This window comes from Lynx rufus, unplaced genomic scaffold, assembly GCF_022079265.1.
Source record: "Lynx rufus isolate CCGP_SWC_20201006 ecotype Redwood Valley unplaced genomic scaffold, mLynRuf1.p SCAF_21, whole genome shotgun sequence".
Lineage (NCBI taxonomy): Eukaryota > Metazoa > Chordata > Mammalia > Carnivora > Felidae > Lynx > Lynx rufus.
Genome location: NW_025814836.1, coordinates 8,697,393 through 8,715,446, shown reverse-complemented (window position 1 = coordinate 8,715,446; position 18,054 = coordinate 8,697,393). Strand labels below are relative to the sequence as shown.

General features: G+C 43.4%; 1 protein-coding gene across 1 annotated transcript in view; it reads right to left on the bottom strand.

Annotated features, from left to right (window-relative positions):
- TARS3 (threonyl-tRNA synthetase 3) overlaps nt 1-17,762 on the bottom strand; it is a 63,805-nt gene extending 46,043 nt beyond the window's left edge. The window contains exons 1-6 of the mRNA XM_047086767.1: nt 17,410-17,762; nt 16,343-16,411; nt 15,506-15,702; nt 8,234-8,357; nt 2,924-3,045; nt 917-1,034 (exon numbers count right to left, since the gene is read on the bottom strand). Coding sequence (XP_046942723.1) covers nt 917-1,034; nt 2,924-3,045; nt 8,234-8,357; nt 15,506-15,702; nt 16,343-16,411; nt 17,410-17,727 — 948 coding nt within the window. The 5' untranslated portion in view covers nt 17,728-17,762. The remainder of the gene's footprint in view (nt 1-916; nt 1,035-2,923; nt 3,046-8,233; nt 8,358-15,505; nt 15,703-16,342; nt 16,412-17,409) is intronic.
- Nucleotides 17,763-18,054: the final 292 nt, after the last annotated feature.

The following is an 18,054-nucleotide window of genomic DNA, read 5'->3' as shown; positions in this document are numbered from 1 at the left end:
TTTATTTCAAGCTCACAAAATTAACAATATCGTGTGTTCAAATTATGTGCTTTCTCTGATATGATTTAAAACATAAATTTAAGTATTCTTTTTTAATGTTTTTATTTATTTTTGAGACAGAGAGAGACAGATCATGAGCGGGGGAGGGGCAGAGAGAGAGGGAGACACAGAATCCAAAGCAGGCTCTAGGCTCTGAGCTGTCAGCACAGAGCCTAACGCAGGGCTCGAACTCATGGACTGTGAGATCATGATCTGAGCTGACGTCGGACCCTTAACCAACTGAGCCACCCAGGCGCCCCTAAATTTAAGCATTCTTAAATTTATTTACGTTTACGTACATTGGTCAAAACAGCATAAAGAAAAAACAGAAGTATTGTTGAATTTAGTAGTCAGGATATTAACAATACTCAGAATGAATCAGATTTATAAACACATATATGAAAACTATTCCCCTGGTCATTTACCTACATATATTGGCATTAAAATGTTGAGGAAATGGGGAACCTGGGTGGCTCAGTTGGTTAAGCATCTGACTTCTGCTCAGGTCATGATCCTGCTTTTCACGAGTTCGAGCCCCATGTTGGGCTATGTGTTGACAGCTCAGAGCCTGGAGCCTGCTTCAGATTCTCTGTGTCCCTTTCTCTCTGCCCCTCCCCGCTCACACTCTGCCTCTGCTCTCTATCTCAAAGGTAAATAAATATTTAAAAAAATTTTTTTTAATGTTCTGGAAAAAGTAGGGAAATATCACATTGAGCGACTAGTGACAACCTCACAACAGGTTGCCAACCTGGAACAATGTGGCAAGCAACATCCAATTATTTGTTTAAAAAAAAAAAAAAAGCTGTCTATGTTGATTAATTGTTTTTACTATTCCTGGCAAAAGGTTTACTTATTCCAAAGAGTTTCCTGAAATTACCTCAAACATTTCGAGGAGCACTTCCTTGCTGACTTCCAGTCTTTCAAAGGGTTGCTTTTCTTTTATGATAGTCTTACATATGTTCTCCAGGGCCGACAGTTCTGTGCTGGACACGGCTCTAAAAAGAAGAGTAAGTGATAGTCAACACAGATTTCTCAGACATCACGCATGTATGTTCCTTTTTGTGGACGCTCATCATTAACTGAGGAATTTGTGCCTTATTGCACCCGGACTTCAGAAAGTCATACATTCATATGCAGGGCCGATAATCTTACTTCTCAAGCAGGAAAACGGAGGCACCGACAGATGAAGTGATTTGCCTACAAATCTTCTCTGCGATGAAGTGTGCAATTTGAAAACCCTGTTAAAATACTCTCTGGTTAGAGTGTAAGCTCCTTTAAGGCCTGTTCTTCTATGTGGTCTACCTTACACATCACACATCTACATTTTTTGTTCGAAAGAGCTATAGTAGGGGTGCCTGGGTGGTTCAGTCGGTTAAGCATCTGATTCCTGGTTTCGGCTCAGGTCATGATCTCATGGTTTGTGGGTTCAAGCCCTATGTTGGGTCTGCACTGATAGTGTGGAGCCTGCTTGGGGTTCTCTCTCTCTCTTCCTCTCTGTCTGCCCCTCCCTGCTTGCTTGCTCTCTCAAAATAAATAAATAAACTTAAAAAAAAAAAAAGGCTGTTTTAAGTGCTCACACATCCCGGCCCTCGCTTACTGTTGAATCTAGGTTGGGAGAAAGATCTGTGAGCGTGAACTGCTGAGTCCAGTCTGGCACTCACAGGGAATGGCCCACTGTGAGCCATCAACTGACCTCTTTTAGCCACTCCCTGGTTTGCCCTCATTCCCCTCCATGCACACGGCCTTCCTTACCTTTCCTCAAACAAGCCAGGCGTAGGCCCACACCAGGGAGGTCCCAGAGGCCTAGAACATTTCCCCCAAATGTCCCAAAATACACCCCCACACACAACTGCCTCAGAACTTGCTCCCTCCATCCTGGTCCCCACTTCAACATCACTTCCCCCGTTCATGACCACTGTCATGGCACACACCTCCCCACAGCTGGTTTATTTTCCTTCACACCACTCATCACCACCTGACAGCAGAGGGCTGTTTGCTTTTGTCTAAGCTAGCTAGACTGTTAGCTCCACAGGGACAGACTGATCTGCTCACTTATGAATCACCAGCACCAAGCACAGAGCACATAAGAAGCAGTCAAAAACTCTTGTTGAATGACTCTCTGGGTGGTGGTGGTAACAGGAGATAAAGCTGGACAAGCCTGTACGTAGGAGCTACAGAGTCGGATGCTCAGTTAGGGAGACCATTTAAGCAGTCGGGGTGGGGGGAAGGGACAGGTAAGGACAGAATGTACCATAGTCATCCAGCAAGAGATGCTGTGGGTCTAAACTGAGGCAGAAGTAACAGAGGAGGAAGGGAGGAAGGGAGGACCAGAGAACTATTGAGGAGATAGAACAGGAAGACCCGGATGGAATGACTGGATAGTGTGGGGTGACAGTGAGGAACAGGAATTGGAAGGACCCTCAGGTTTCAGTTTTAGCAGCTTGTCCTTAAGGACTATGGGGAGTACAGGGAAGGAGGTGGGCTGGGGTTGGGCACAGAACCCTCGAATGTGAGGCCTCTGTGCACCACTCTGCCTGGTATTTATCTGTGTGAGATGTCTGGCTGAGGCAGATAGCGCCCTCGGTTATCATGGAGCAGAACTGCACCCACTGCTCTCTAAGGATTAAATCTGTGATTCTGGTCTTAATTTACTACTATGATGTAGCAAGTCCCGGATTAGATAGATACTCTGTCACTTCCTTCTGAGGAAAAGAAAGTTGGAGACGTTGCTCTGGAATCTTAACTCATAAAAAATTAATTTTCAAACATAGCCAATCTACAGCCATGTTATATAACACACACATTCAGTAAAATAATACATAACCATCATAAAACAACGGACTGTAAACACATGCCTCCGGAAGTGAATATTCAGTGGTATTACCTGTCTTCAATGAACATGTCATAATAAAATCCATTTTCAATGGGTGGACCATAGCACAAGTGGCCCCCATAGTAAAGCTCCATGGCTTCCCCAAGAATATGAGCACTGGAGTGCCAGTACACCTGCAGGGCATGAAACACAGAGGGCAGAGGCAATCAAAATCATGTCATGGAAAATTATTAGTCCAGTAACATAAGTAAGCAAGTGCATACACTTTAAGGGGATAAACATCAAGACATAGAGTAACTCTGGGGTGCCTGGGTGGCTCAGTTTGTTACGTGTCCAACCTCAGCTCAAGTCATGATCTTGTAGTTCGTGAGTTTGAGTCCCGCATCGGGCTCTGTGCTGATAGCTTGGAGCCTGGAGCCTGCTTCAGATTCTGTGTCTCCCTCTCTCTCTGCCCCTCTCCTGCTCGTTCTCTCTCTCTCTCTCTCTCTCTCTCTCTCTCTCTCTCTCAAAAATAAATAAACATTACAAAGAAAAAGACATCAATTTGAAAAGAAAATCTTCAATGCCCACTGAGAAGAGAACATTTTCTGAGTGCTTTGCAATTATACCAGAGCCATATGCTTGGTTCTAGCGTGAAACTGCTGCTCTGAGCTGCTCCTACACCATTTCCTTCTGCACATCTTAACTTGCAGAGAAGATGTGACAGCCTCAACCATGGCTTGGACCACTGAGGGGGAAGCAGCAGCATGCAAGCCCAATTCAGCCCAGAGTGGAGGGAAGCCAGGCGTGACAGACACTGATTTCCTTTCTTTTTCTCCAGAGGAAGCAGCTAAGCTGAACGCAGAGGGCCGAAGTAGTTTTCTGTCTCCACAGCAGTCTCCACATGCTTTTGACAGAATGACTTTTTGGGGGGAGAAAAGTATAGCCTGGGAATGCCTGCTGGTTGCCTGAGACCCCTGGGCAGGAGGACACACATGAGTAAATTCATAGTCCAAGGGCTGGTCATCACATCTACAAGTTCAGAAAGTTTGGTTTTGAATTCCTAAGGAATCAAAGGTTTATGGATAAACTAAAACTAACTGAAGTCACTAGATACATAGAGGTACCAGAAAAGCAAGACAATGGAGTCCCCTGGCAGCCCTTTCTTTCCCTTATTAAATAAAAAAAACCTTATAATTAGAAAGCTGTTTGACAAATAAGTCAAAGCACAGGGAGTCTTCTGAGCAGGCTATGTGCAATCCCAACCCATAGCATTAAGCAGGGATATGATCCACAAACCGCCCCAGAGCCTCCGTCCTGGGCACAGACCTTTGCTTTGGATGGCGCCAGGGGGGTAGGCTAACTGCCAACAGGAACCCAAGTGTCTTCTTTGGCGCGCTGTCTGCACCTAGATGTTTGTTGAGCCAAACACTGTGTTGGGTGCGGAGGATACAACAGTGTAAGAAACGAGTCACTGGCCTCATGCAGTTTACCGCACATTGTGAGGGAGACAGGCAGAAACAAACCAGTAAGTGCATAATCACGAGAGAAGAAGAGGATGTAAAAGGAGATGAACAGAGCACTGTAATGATAAATAACAGAGAAGGCTCTGCATTCACAGGGAGTCAGGAAGGCCTGTGTGGCTAACACATAAGGGATAAAGTAACTTGAGAAAAGTTGCAGAGGTAAGAAAGGGCCAGTAACCCTGCAGGCCTTCTGGGGGAATCTGGGTTTTATTCCAAATGCAATGAGATGCACTGAAGGGTTTTAGGCAGAAAAGAAATTATTCAATTTACATTTTAAAACATCGTTTGGTAGCAGGAATGGATTTCAGGGGAATGGAACAGCAGGTGGACATTTTCTTGGGCAGTACTATAATAACACCATTGTTGAATCTCGGTAATGGCAGCAGAAGTGGACAGAGTCCAGATATGTTAGGACAGTAATGGCTTACCAATTAGAGACTTGGAGTTGAGGGAACAGGTAGCAATCACATACAACCTCCAAGATTCTAGGTTGAGTAACTGGGTATGTGGTGGAGTTGTGCCCTGAGATGGGCAGACAGGGAAGGAGTAAGTTCTGGGGCTAGAATCAAGAGTTGTCACCGTGGACATACTACAGATTCCTGTATGATATCTGGATGGGGATATTACATGGGTGGTAATGTACACAAGACTGAGGCCTGTCTAGCTACAGACAGAAGAACTGACAGCGGACAGTTAGCAGACAGGACAGCTTAGAACAGGAGCATAAAGACAGAGGGTACTATGACTGAGCACTGAGGAATTCTTCGCTCTGGAGAAAGATGAAGAAAACGCCAGCAAAGAAGACTGAGAAAGATCCAATGGTGGGAATAAAGCCAGAAAAACACTGGTGCCGTAAAGAATCTTAAAAGAAGAGTGTGGTTAACTGTCATCACTGCTGAGATAATACACAGGATGCAGGGGGCAGCAGCCACTGAAATTGGGGGTGAAGCCTGACTCACGCCATGATGTACTGGAAGAGACCACTGAATGGACTACAAGCACAGAGCTAGCAGCTTCAGTTCCTACATAAATCTGCTTGTTTTGTTCACCTCTAAATAAAGTGCCCTACATTTGCTTAAGCCTGAGATCACCGCAGCACATCACTGATTTCCCCCGGGGTTTCACCAAAGATTTAAAGTAGAATATATATCTATGTATATTCTTTTACCAGATGTTAGGCTTACAAAAGGAAATATCATGAGATATATTTTAAACCTGCAAGCTGTGTCACTTTATAAAATTCCCCTTGTTTCTGTTGTGCATGTTTGTCAGCTTTATGTGGATATTCTTCCTGTCATTTTCTACATGAATTTATCTAGAAGGTGGAGAGTATTTCTTCTGTATGTTACATTTATGCACTAAAATAGTCTTATAAATAAAATCACCTTTTAAAATAGAAAGGTGTCTTGAATGTTTCCATAGAGCAAAAAAAACCTTTAAAAAATCATTATCACTTTTTAAGTTTATTTATTTAAAGAGAGATTGTGTGTTGGGGGCGGTAGGGGGTGGGGGGTGTGCATATGAGCAGGAGAAGGGCAGAAAGAGAGGGAGTGAGAATCCCAAGCAGACTCTGTGCTTTTGATGTGGAGCCCACCGTGGGGCTCGATCTCACGAACACTGTGATCATGACCTGAGCCGAAATCAAGAGTTGGACCCTTAACTGACTAAGTCACCCACCCAGGCACTCCAATTTATCATTGTTTTAGATCTGAGTTTTCAAAATTTGTTTTCCTATAGGGTTTCTTTTTCATGGATATGTATTAAATATTATAAATTAGTTTATGTTCAATATCTTAGTATATTCACAGTAACAGGAAAGTAAATTCCAGGAACAACAACAACAAAAAATATTTGTTACTAAGTTACATGAAAAGAAGCATCAAGAGCTTAGAAATGTTACTTAACTATTTTGATACTGGTTGCTTCATCTGTAAAACGGGGATTAAAACAGTACCTGTGTGCTAGGGTAACTTGGGACTCAAGGAGATAATACATGTGTGCATAATGGGCCAGGCCAGTGCTTGGCTCTGGTAAATGTTTATTACTATTATCATTTTCATCAACAACCACAGATATTTATGAAAGCCCTATAATCTGATGTCAGATACCATGTTACGAGCATGGCAAGCAAACACTGGTTAGGCACTCTAGAAAGATTTCCCATGATAAAGAATGTTTCTTTTTTTATGATGTTACTGAATGCCAGGAGGAAAGGACTCCAAAGATACCAACACCTCCATGGAACATTAAATTTGGTAGTTCTCCCATTCCCCAAACACCCCAATGCCTGACACATTGAAAAAGTTCAATAGCCAGCTATTAAAAAAGAGTCATAGGAGCAACACCTGCAGACAAACCAAGAGCCAGCCAGTGTAGGCAAGCACAAGGCTTTCGGGTAAGATTTGGGCCTTCAGTTGAGGATCAAAACTAACTGCCCCATCAACTATCATGGCTGCCCTTGGTTCCAGCCCCTATTTGACTTTCTCCAGAAACTGACACTATCTGAAAACCTCTCATTGGTTGTTTTCTTGTTTAATACCTCCTCCTACTAGAGGTAAACTCTTTGAAACAGGAGTCTGCATGTTCTGTCCACTGCAGCCCTACAGGGTCTGGCACATGCGTCCAGCACTGTAGATGCTGGTCAGGTGACTAAGGGAATATATACAATTGTAAAGTCTAGGGATGATATCTGGGATGATGCTAGGCGACAGTTGTTAACAACTAGTAAGAAAAACTAAATAATACATATATGTTTTGTGTTTCTCCTAAAAATTGCTCTTTCTGAATCACTTTCTTTTTTTTTTTTTTTTAATTTTTTTCAACGTTTATTTATTTTTTTGGGGACAGAGAGAGACAGAGCATGAACGGGGGAGGGTCAGAGAGAGAGGGAGACACAGAATCGGAAACAGGCTCCAGGCTCTGAGCCATCAGCCCAGAGCCTGACGCGGGGCTCGAACTCACGGACCGCGAGATCGTGACCTGGCTGAAGTCGGACGCTTAACCGACTACGCCACCCAGGCGCCCCTTTCTGAATCACTTTCAACATGATTTCATTAATACTGTATTATTTAGCTACTTAATTGTTATGCTTTGCATATTTTAAACAGGAAAGTAATTATAGTATGGTTCTTATAAGTTTGGATTAACAAATCAAGAAATCAAGTGTCACGATTAATAGAACCTAAGCTAAGCTTAGGTTAGGTTTTAGGCAGATAATGGACACTGCCTGAAGAGAAATTGCAAAGCTAAGGTAACAATGTATATCAGAGACCTACATGAAATGTGGTATCTATTTTATAGAATATTACATTAATAAGTATTTAAAGGATATCTAAGGGGTGCCTGGGTGGCTCTTTGGCTCAGGTCATGATCTCATGGTTCATGAGTTTGAGCCCCACATAGGGCTTTCTGCTGTCAGCACAGAGCCCGCTTTGTCCTCCTCTCTCTCTCTCTCTTTCTCTCTCAAAATAAATAAACTTAAAAAAATAAATAAAAAGATATCTAAGCTTTGATAACTTTTCCCAATTCTCCTGCACATATTATATTACAAAGTAGACCCATTTCTAAGAATCTATTAAAAATTCATGTCAAATGTACATTGATTTTATAATTAAAGCATTATAGCATAAGGACACAACTATCTTCAGAAATGATAAATAAGGGCTACTTTAAAAGCTGATATATATTTGTATGTATTCATTCCACAAAAATTCACTAAATACTTACTAAACACCAATACAGAAATTTTAAGTTCTAGAAGGTTATAAAACTCATCATTCTTGACTTCAATGTGTGTCTTTGTACATAATATAGTTCACAATATCCAAAGTTTAGTTGATTCTTTTTAAATACTTACAGCTTGGGCTTCCTCATTATCAAACATAAGCAGCTCTAGAGTGGAATCCCCTTCCAATGGACGGTCCAAGTCCCATAATTCACCATTGACTTTGGCTACCACTGCGCTTTCAGCCAGTTCCTGACTGGTAAAAGAAGAGTCATGTGAGAGTTAACCTTATCACATGCTGCAATGATTTGTTAAAACAAAAATTAAAATAATTTTTAGGGCTTTTTTTTGAGTGAATAGAAAGTACAAATGTAAACTAAAAGAACAGGTTTTTCAAATTTTGTAACATTTATTTTAAATAAAAAAATAGTACACATTCACTGTAGAAAAAAAAAAGAACTTGGAAAACAGAGAAAAGACAAAGAATAAAACAAAAATCACATTTAAATCACACCACCCTGAAATAAATGATCCTAACATTTTGGTACATGTCTTTCTAGTCTTTTTATACATCTACCCCTCCTCCTTCTCCTCTTCCTCCTCCTCCTCCTCTTCCTCCTTCTTCTCTCTCTCTCTCTCTCTCTCTCTCTCTCTCTCTGTTACACACACACACACACACACACTTACAGTTTTTTGAAAATTATTGACAAAAATAACACATTAAGAAACCTGGAAAGCACAGAAAAGCAAAGAAAAACATATCACCTTCAATCCCACCACCCAGAAATTACTGTTAACATTTTTCTGTACATCCTTCCACGTTTTTTTAAAATTTTTTTTAATGTTTATTTATTTCTGAGACAGAGAGAGACAGAGCATGAGTAGGGGAGGGGCAGAGAGAGAGGGAGACACAGAATCTGAAGCAGGCTCCAGGCTCTGAGTTGTCAGCACAGAGCCCGACATGGGGCTTGAACTCACAAACCATGAGATCATGACCTGAGCCGAACTCGGTTGTCAACTGACTGAGCCACCCAGGTGCCCCCGTCCTTCCACGTTTTTAGGTAAATACATACACCAATATAAAAATCATAATAGTACCATTCTGTATATGTTACTTGGTAATGTACTTTTTAAACTTAGTAAGTCACACATTTTCCTGGATGGTAGACAGACTTGAAAATCATGCTGATTGATAGCGGCAGCAGAATCAAGAATTGATTAATGGACCCTCCATGGCTGGGCACTTTGGTCATTTCTTGGCAGGAATGTTTTGTTTTGTTTTGCTTTGCCAATGACAAATAACACTGCAGCGGACATTCTTGAACACACATCTTAGTTCCCAATTATTTTTTCCCAGGAAAAATTGGTCAAGTAAAACTGCTGGGTCAAGAGCAATGCACTTTAATGACCTTGCTGGAATATACTGCCAAATTTTCCTCCCAGGAAAGGCACAAGAATACCTTTTCTCTGTGCCCTCACAATGTCAGGTACTACTAAACTGTGTCATCTTTACAATATAATGTTTTAACTTGCCTTTCTGTGAGCAACTTGAGCAGCAGTACAGTGCTGTGGTTAAGAGCACCTGCTCTCATGTTAGACCAACCTGGACTTGAACACTGGGCACTTTATTCTAAGCTTCAGTTTCTCATCTGTAAAATGGGAATTTATACAACCTTCCTCATACATTTATTCTAAGGATTAAATAAGGTGCACTCTCATAATACAAACTTAATAAATGTTAGATATTGTTATTAAGGAAGTAGAATTTTATTTCATTTTTACTGGCTGTGATGGGCTGCTAAGGATTCTTCAAATCCATTCCCTCCTTCTGGTACAGTTTTCCAGGTTCCCCTGGAAGTTTGGAAGCAATGGGTACCAGCAGAAGTGGCCCGTAGCACTTCCGTATCTCAGCCTTAAGTCAGCGGAGAGCCCTCTTCCACCCTCTCCCCGTCTTCTGCGGACTACAGCACGCTGGTGGGGTTCCCTGGACCATGCACACTAGTGCAACGTTGTACATAAAGATGGTCCAGCAACCAAACATAAGGAATTCTGGTCCCCAAATGACTTATGGAGAATTGCTGCCCTGTCAAGCTGGACCCCGCACCTCCAGGTTGCTACCTACCTACCTGAGACAGACTTTGATCATATTTAAGCCACTGAAGCTGTTGCAGCAGCCTAGCTTCTATCTTAACTAATACAAAAAAAGTAAAGGGGCACCTGGGTGGCTCAGTCTGTTAAGCATCTGACTTTGGCTCAGGTCATGATCTCACAGTTCGTGAGTTTGAGCCCCTCATCGGGTTCTCTGCTATCAGCATGGAGCCCGCTCCAGAAACTGTACCCCTCTCTCTCTGTGCCCCTACCCCACTTGTGCTCACTAGAGAGCATAAGACAGAGGTCTCTCTCAAAACAAATAAGCTCAAAAATTTTTAAGTTTAATTAAAAAAAAAAGTAAGAACTTGGAAGTAACAAGAACAAAACACACGGCACTGGCTCAGCAGATAATCTGATATTTGAAAAATATAAATATTGGTAGATATTTGATAAAATATTTGATACAACCTGCAGGCAAACTCATGTGCTTACAATGCCTGGAGCATATAAAGCAGCAGTTACAAAAAGGCAGAAGGTTGGTAAACACTGGGTAGCTATTGCAGTTTTTGTAAACACCACCAGACCGAGATAGGCTCCAGTGAGGACTGTCCCGTTCACAGGCAGAGATGGAAGGGACAGGCCTCCGCCAAGAGGCTGTGCCTGTGGCCTGTAATTCAAACTGATTAAGAGTCCAGAAATGCGGGGCTGTGCAAGATTAGAAAAACAGTCTTTTGTCCCAAACAGCAGGAGGGACTGGCACTTAAAACCCCTCTCAAAAGCCACACATCAAGACAGACAAGAGGGGCCAGGCCAACCACATGGATTAAGGGGTGCTGCCCTCCCACAGCCTGTTGTTTCCTAGGACCTCAGTCCATTAAATTGAGGGAGAGAGAGGAAAGAGTCAAGCACAAAAACCAAGGAACAAAAGCATGAGAAGTCTCCGTCTAGAAGAATTCCTTCTTGTGGATTACTTCTCGTGGATTACTCTCGGAGATTACTTCTCTTGGAACTGATTAGAAGCAAACTGACTGGAAGTCTACCACGCTGTAGACAACTGTGCTGCCCAGTGACAAGCCCAGCTTACAAACACCTGTGACTGTTGGCTCCTCAGAGGAGCTCTGAGCCCCCCAGTGTGACTAATGAGGATGAGGGACAACTAAGACCTTCCCACAGAGCAAAATCAGGGCCCTTGGAGGGCAGTGGACAAGCGGGCTGCTCGCAGAAAACAAGGGGTGGCCGGGTGGGCTGATCTGGCACTACCCGTAGCCAGGCTGTGGGCCTCACAGTCCCTGCCAGCAGGACCTGATGCCTTCCGTACATTGCTGTCTGTGTTATTCCTTCTTTTCCTCCAAACACGCTTCCCTGTGATGGCCTTGTGAGTACCCCACCACTGTGTATACGTGCGGGATGGGCAGCCTTGTCAAGTAGTGTATTTGCTGCCAGAGTGTAAGGAACCAGCCAGACGGGCGTGTTCTGCAACTCACTTGGACGTCCTGCGCTTTCAGCTGATGGGACCCAGAGTTGTCTCACCTGGGGAGGGACTGAGCATGTGGGATGATGAAAAGAGGGTCTCACAGATCTCTGGATGTCAGAGGGGCACACTGTGGCACATGTGGTCCCCTAAACCATGCTTCCTCTCTTCCATGGCGAGAAGGCTTTATAGCTGGACATGCGGCTGGCAGGCAGGAGCTACATTTCCATTCTCTCTTACAGCCAGGGGTGGCCATGTGACTAAATGTGAGCCAATAGGATGTTAAGTGGAAATGAAAGTGCGCCATTGAGGGGTCTGGGTCTCAAAGCATCATTGTTCTTCAGCTGCTCCTCCCCGCCCACCACCCCCTGCAGGAGAGTCCGTGGGTCCATGAACTCAGCTTCCACCCCTCCCCGTGGACAAACCCTGCCTAGGGAATGGCAGGCAACAAGACAGAAGGAACCCAGGTCCACCAAGGACTGCATGGCCCAGAGACGTCCTCCACCAGCCTGGGCTGGTCATCTCTGGACTGTCAAGTGAGAGAATGTGATGTCTACCTCATTTAAGCCATGGTCGTTGGGAGTCTCTTGCCACAGCAGTTTAGCCTAACTCAGGGGTGCGCAAACTTGGACTTCATCAGAGACTCCTGGAGGGGCTCATAAACATACAGATTGCTAGTTAATTCAAGAGGCGTGGAGCAGGGCCCCAAGAATTTGCTCTTCTAAGTTCCCAGATGGTGCTAGTGCTGGTGATTTGGGGACCATATTCTGAAAAGAATTCTTTCATCAACTACTATGAACTGTCTTTTGCCCATTTCTTTCTACTGGGTATTTTCTTAGGATAAATGACTATGAATAGAATTACTGGGTCCAAGGGTTAGGGTTTACACGTTTTTAAAGGCTTTAAAAGTCTGAGAGACTGGACCTATTTATCTGCCCTACACCAGAGTCACTTCCCCAAGACTGTATCACTATTAACGGCTATTCATAAATCTTGGACAAATCAGTAACACATAATAATTTCGTTTACATTTCTCAGATAATCTATTCCTCTGTTGAAGTTTTCTTCTTTTTCCTATTAATTTGAAAAATACTTCGAGAGCAATCATTTGTTCGATATGGTACATTTTTTTCACATCTGTCATTTCCTGTTTTATGTGTCATTTTTACACATAGCCATTTTTCTTGTTTTATTTTTTGTGCAGTTTGAATCTTTCCATCTTTTCCTTAATGATTTCACTTTACATGTTATGCTTAGAAAGGCATACACTTGCTCAGAGCAGGAACAATCATCTATGCAATCAACTCTCAGTTAACCAAGACAACAGGCAGTATAATTTAATAAAGCTATTAATTTCTCATTTATTTTATATCCAGACACCTCACTGAACCCTTACGTATTCAGATAGTTTTTCAGTTAATACTAATCTCTAATTCACTTTTTTAGAGTTCCCTCCTTGTTAAACTGTTCTTTTTCTAACTGCCTGAGTTGGACTCATAGTCTGTTTCTTTCTATTCTTATCAGAAAAAACTTCAACATTATAAATCACTACTTTAGATATATTCCACAGATTTCTGTGGAATGATCACTACTTTAGATATATTCCACAGATTTCTGATATATATTTTTTCCTCATTAGAAGTACTTTCTAAAATTCTGTGCTTGTTTTTAGTTTGTTTCACGGGAGTTATTTTGAAGAGGTTTTTATTTTCTTTCTAATTTTCAACTTTTATTCTGTTTTGCCTTGTCATTTAATGTTTACTGAGTTCATAACTGATTTCATTTTACTCATTGAATGTGAACGGTATGTTTCTGCATTTTTTTTTTAAATTTTTTTTTTCAACGTTTATTTATTTTTGGGACAGAGAGAGACAGAGCATGAACGGGGGAGGGGCAGAGAGAGAGGGAGACACAGAATCGGAAACAGGCTCCAGGCTCCGAGCCATCAGCCCAGAGCCTGACGCGGGGCTCGAACTCACGGACCGCGAGATCGTGACCTGGCTGAAGTCGGACGCTTAACCGACTGCGCCACCCAGGCGCCCCTCTGCATTTTTTTATTAAGGTTCTGAGGAACCAAAAACATGACCACAGGTCTGAGAGATCTCTGTCTATAGACCACAGCGACTGGTGAGCAACCACTAAGTCTACCTTACAGTGTTACTATTCAGACACATGATCTTTTCAGAACTGAGAAAGGCAGGTTAAAAGTATACCATTCCTGAGTGTCTATAATTTTCTATTTCTGATTTGATGCTACATTATGTAACTCAAAAAGGTTCATGACGAATAGTTATTACAGATTATACTGTTTGTCTACTTTGGAAATAAGTCCCAGTATCCCATGTGATGATTTTGGCCCTGAAATTCTGAGGTCTGATAGTAATATTATGATCACTGCTTTCTTCTTACCAGGTTTGCCTGATACAAGCTTTGCTTAATCTTTTAGTTTGGGATAACTTTACTTTTGGGCACTCTTGCAACCCCTCTATCATGAAACTTGATTGTAGGGGTTGTAAACTGGTACCCTGCAGAATTGCATATTATTAAGGTTACAACAAAGAACATCTTCTATAATCAAGTAACTTTGTTTCCCAAGTTTGAGCTGGTTTCTTCAGTGTAGGACTTCTCAGTCTCCAATATGCTAACATGAAAACTGACTCTCCATGAAGAAACATAAACTTATTTTGCCTCAAAGCCCATTTTCCCAGCACATCTATTCATGGAGAGCCTGAAAAACATGGGAACAGGTTGGGAGGGGGCTGCAGAGTACAGGATATGATAGGATGGGAAACACACACACACACACACACACACACACACACACACACACAATCTTAACCACAGTTTTCAAAGGAAACCTGAGTACTTCAATTGTTGAAAAAACTTGCTTTTTATATAGCAAGTTGATTTACATGGCAGTTTTGAGTTTTAGCTTCCATGGAATTATGTTTAATGCTAGGAATTAACATTGGTCAAAATAACATAACTTCACTAATGTATCTAATTTCTAGGAAAGTCAAAGTACTTATTCCAGGGTTTGTGCATACACCCTCACATACATCTTCAATCTGTATATAAGTCATTTTGTACATTTCTGGAGGCACTTTAATTTTCAGAGTATTTTACATATGCAGTATTTCAGTTAATTTTAACAACCTCATTAGGTAAATGGGAAAAGTATCATTTCCACAGAAGATGTAAGGAAACAGGCTTGGAAAGATCTGCCCCACTTAGTTTGAAGAACCACCCATGGTTATTTACTGGTGAGACAATAACTTGACTTGAAATCAAGTCCAGCAAAAGATCTGTAAAATCTCATGGAAAAATCTTGATGACCAATGTCAATGTAATGGGACCTGTCAAGGATTAAACGTTTTTCTCTACTGTATATTTTTATCAGAACTTTAAAATGTGGACATTTTAAAGAGGAAGAGGTTTTATTCTGATATTCAATTACTTATTTAAATGCCCTCTTTAGAAGCCAGAGGGAAATAACTAATGACATTTAATTTATTCAACTGAATGGGGTGCCTGGGTGGCTCATTCGGTTCAGCGTCCGACTTCAGCTCAGGTCATGAACTTGTGGTTCATGACAGCTCAGAGCCTGGAGCCTACTTAGGATTCTGTGTCTCCCCTGCCGCTCCCCTGCTCGCTCGCTCTCTCTCTCTCTCTCTCTCTCTCTCTCAAAAAACAAAACAAAAACAAAAACAAAAACAAAAAAAACCATTAATTTATTCAACTGAGTAAGAAAAAAAACACTTTTCACAGCCCCTGAGAACACAGTGTTACCAAGCGCTGGCACAATACTGAATAAAGAATATCTTCTCCAAATTATGGTTTACCTAATTTCAGCAGCTACTTGATAAGGTGTTGTTTTCCAAACTTCCCCTTCCACTGTTTTCCCATCAGCCACTCTCACTGTAATCACATTGCTTGTATTCCCCTTTCTGTCATTAATGGCAAATAAGAGCTGATGGTCTCTCTTCAATATTTCAAAAAGCTTCAACCTTTCCTTTATGAAATTTGGTTGATTTTTCACCTGAAAGTCATCAGAATACAAGAAAGTGAACATACACAGCCCACTTTGTTCTAACTGTTCAACCTCCAGTAAGTCTCACCCATACTCTGCACACCACAGGTCATTTCCAAGTCTCCTTCCAGTCACTTCTTTCCTCCTTCTTAGCTCTCAGGGTCCAGCTCAGAGCCCACCTTGTCTAACTAGCATGTCTCCCTACACTACATGTTTAACACCTGTGTGTGCACAGTCCCCTGATTCAGCACCTATTTATACACCACACTCCTTTGTTCTCTACTGTCCTTCCTGTTTGTCTGATTTCAACCAGACTGACCCCTCTGAGGCCAGGTATTCCTCCTTAGCTCCTGCCAAGTATTTATGCTGGAAACATGCTATTTTGATGATTTATACAGTAGCTAATTTCTTTAACACAAAAGAACAGCTGGGCTATCTCAACTTAGACAAAATAGCACTTAAATACAGCTGACTGTCTAGCTCATCTCAAAGTTAAGACAACTTGCATCTAAAGCTAGCAAGGTTTTAAATATACTACTGTGGCCCAAAATAGCAATTATGTTTTAATTAAAGATCTTGGGCAATTAACCGTACAAGCATATTTAAATTACAAGTCGTATTTTACATTATTTCCATAGCAACAGCTTACCTCACTCTCAGGCCCACCTTCCTCCTCCTTCATTTTAGTGCTCTTTTCTTGGCTTTGACTAGAAGGAGGCTGAGAAATAAAGGTGAATTATAAATAACTCACAGCAATGACAGGAAAGAGCGACGCATTTGGAATGTGCAGAAGAGAGGCACATGCCAGCAGTCAGCAAGTGTCCCATGTTGCAGGCTGGGCTTCCCTGACCTCCACCTACAATTCTCAGCGGGCAAATCATTTTCTGGGTTCCATCCTTCCTGTCTGTGCATTTTCACACACTCTTGCTAAGTACACTTAATATGTTTGGCTCTGGAAAGTTTCATCCCTAAACTTTCAACAGATAATGTCGCTGTAAAACGGTTGTGTAGCTGCCGCCGGACTTTAAATGCACTATTTTAGGAAGATGTTGCCAGTGCACCACAGTTACCCTTGGTGAATAACTCAAGAACACCCCTGAGAACAGTCTGAGAAAGCTTTCAACACAACACTTCAACTTAGGTTGCACGAAGATAATTTGTCCTTCACCGAAACAAAATATTAAAATATTGTTAAATAATAACGTTAAATATACAGACCGTACCAAAAGAACAACAAAACCACCTGTCGTCAATAGCTCAGAACCAGCCATTCATTAGAGGGAATGGAAGAGTTTATATATGTAACTGTTGGTCTTCCTGCTCAAGGAAAGAACAGAGAGTTTTAAACGCTCCAGCATTTTTTTTTCAAACAAAGGAAAATGTTATTTCTGCTACTGAAGAAAATGTGTGACAGACAATTTACTGGAAGAACTGCGAAATCACACCATTAAGTCAGTCTGGCGACTGCTGGAAATACGGGGCTCCAAAGGGTATCCAGGCTACTCACTGGTTCCCAGGCCTTAGCAGGTGCACAGAGCAGCGCTCCGCGAGGGGCGGGCCCTGCAGCGCGCAGGGACCGCACCCATCCTTCCTGCGGGACCACCGCTACCCGCACACCGTCGCTACCCGCACACCGTCGCAGCCCGCGGCACCGCCCTCCCGGGGCTCTAGGCGGCACCCGCCCGCCTTCCCCAGCGAGCCCTGCCGCCCCGTTACCTGCGCGCCGGCAACCGCGCGCCCGGCCTCCTCCTGCGCCGCCGCCGCCCGCGCCGCGCTCTCCAGCTTTGCCTGCTGGCTCAGCTCCTCGGCGAGGCACAGCCGCAGGCGGGACAGGCGGTGGCGCAGGTCGCGGTTCTCGGCCCGGAGCTGCGCCACCTCCTGCGTCAGGCACGGCCCCTCGACCGGGCAGCGGTCGGGAGCGTTCAGCTGCTCGTCCCTCAGGCGCTGGACCTCCGCCCACAGCCAGCGGATGTCCTCCTCCTGCCGCTCCAGGCGCGAAGCCACGGCCTCGGCAGCCAGGGCCTCGGCCGCCATGGCAGCCGGCTCTGCACCGCACCGACGCCGCTCCGTGTGCAGCCTCTATGGCCAAGAGGGTAGCAATACCCCAGACCGGCAGAGCGAGACAGCGGCCGTTCTATATATAAGCTGAGGGAGCGCGGCGACGGGGAGAGGCGGGCTGACAAGGAGAGGCGGGGCGGGGCTCTCTGCGGGTCGTGGGGTGGGACTATAGGAGCTACGACGAGGCGGGGCGACAGGGAGGGGAAGGACTATCTGGGGGCGGGGTTACGGTGAGGGGCGGGGCGACGTAGAGGGGCGGGACTATCTGCAAGCAGGGACACCAGGAGGTGCGAGGAGGCGGGG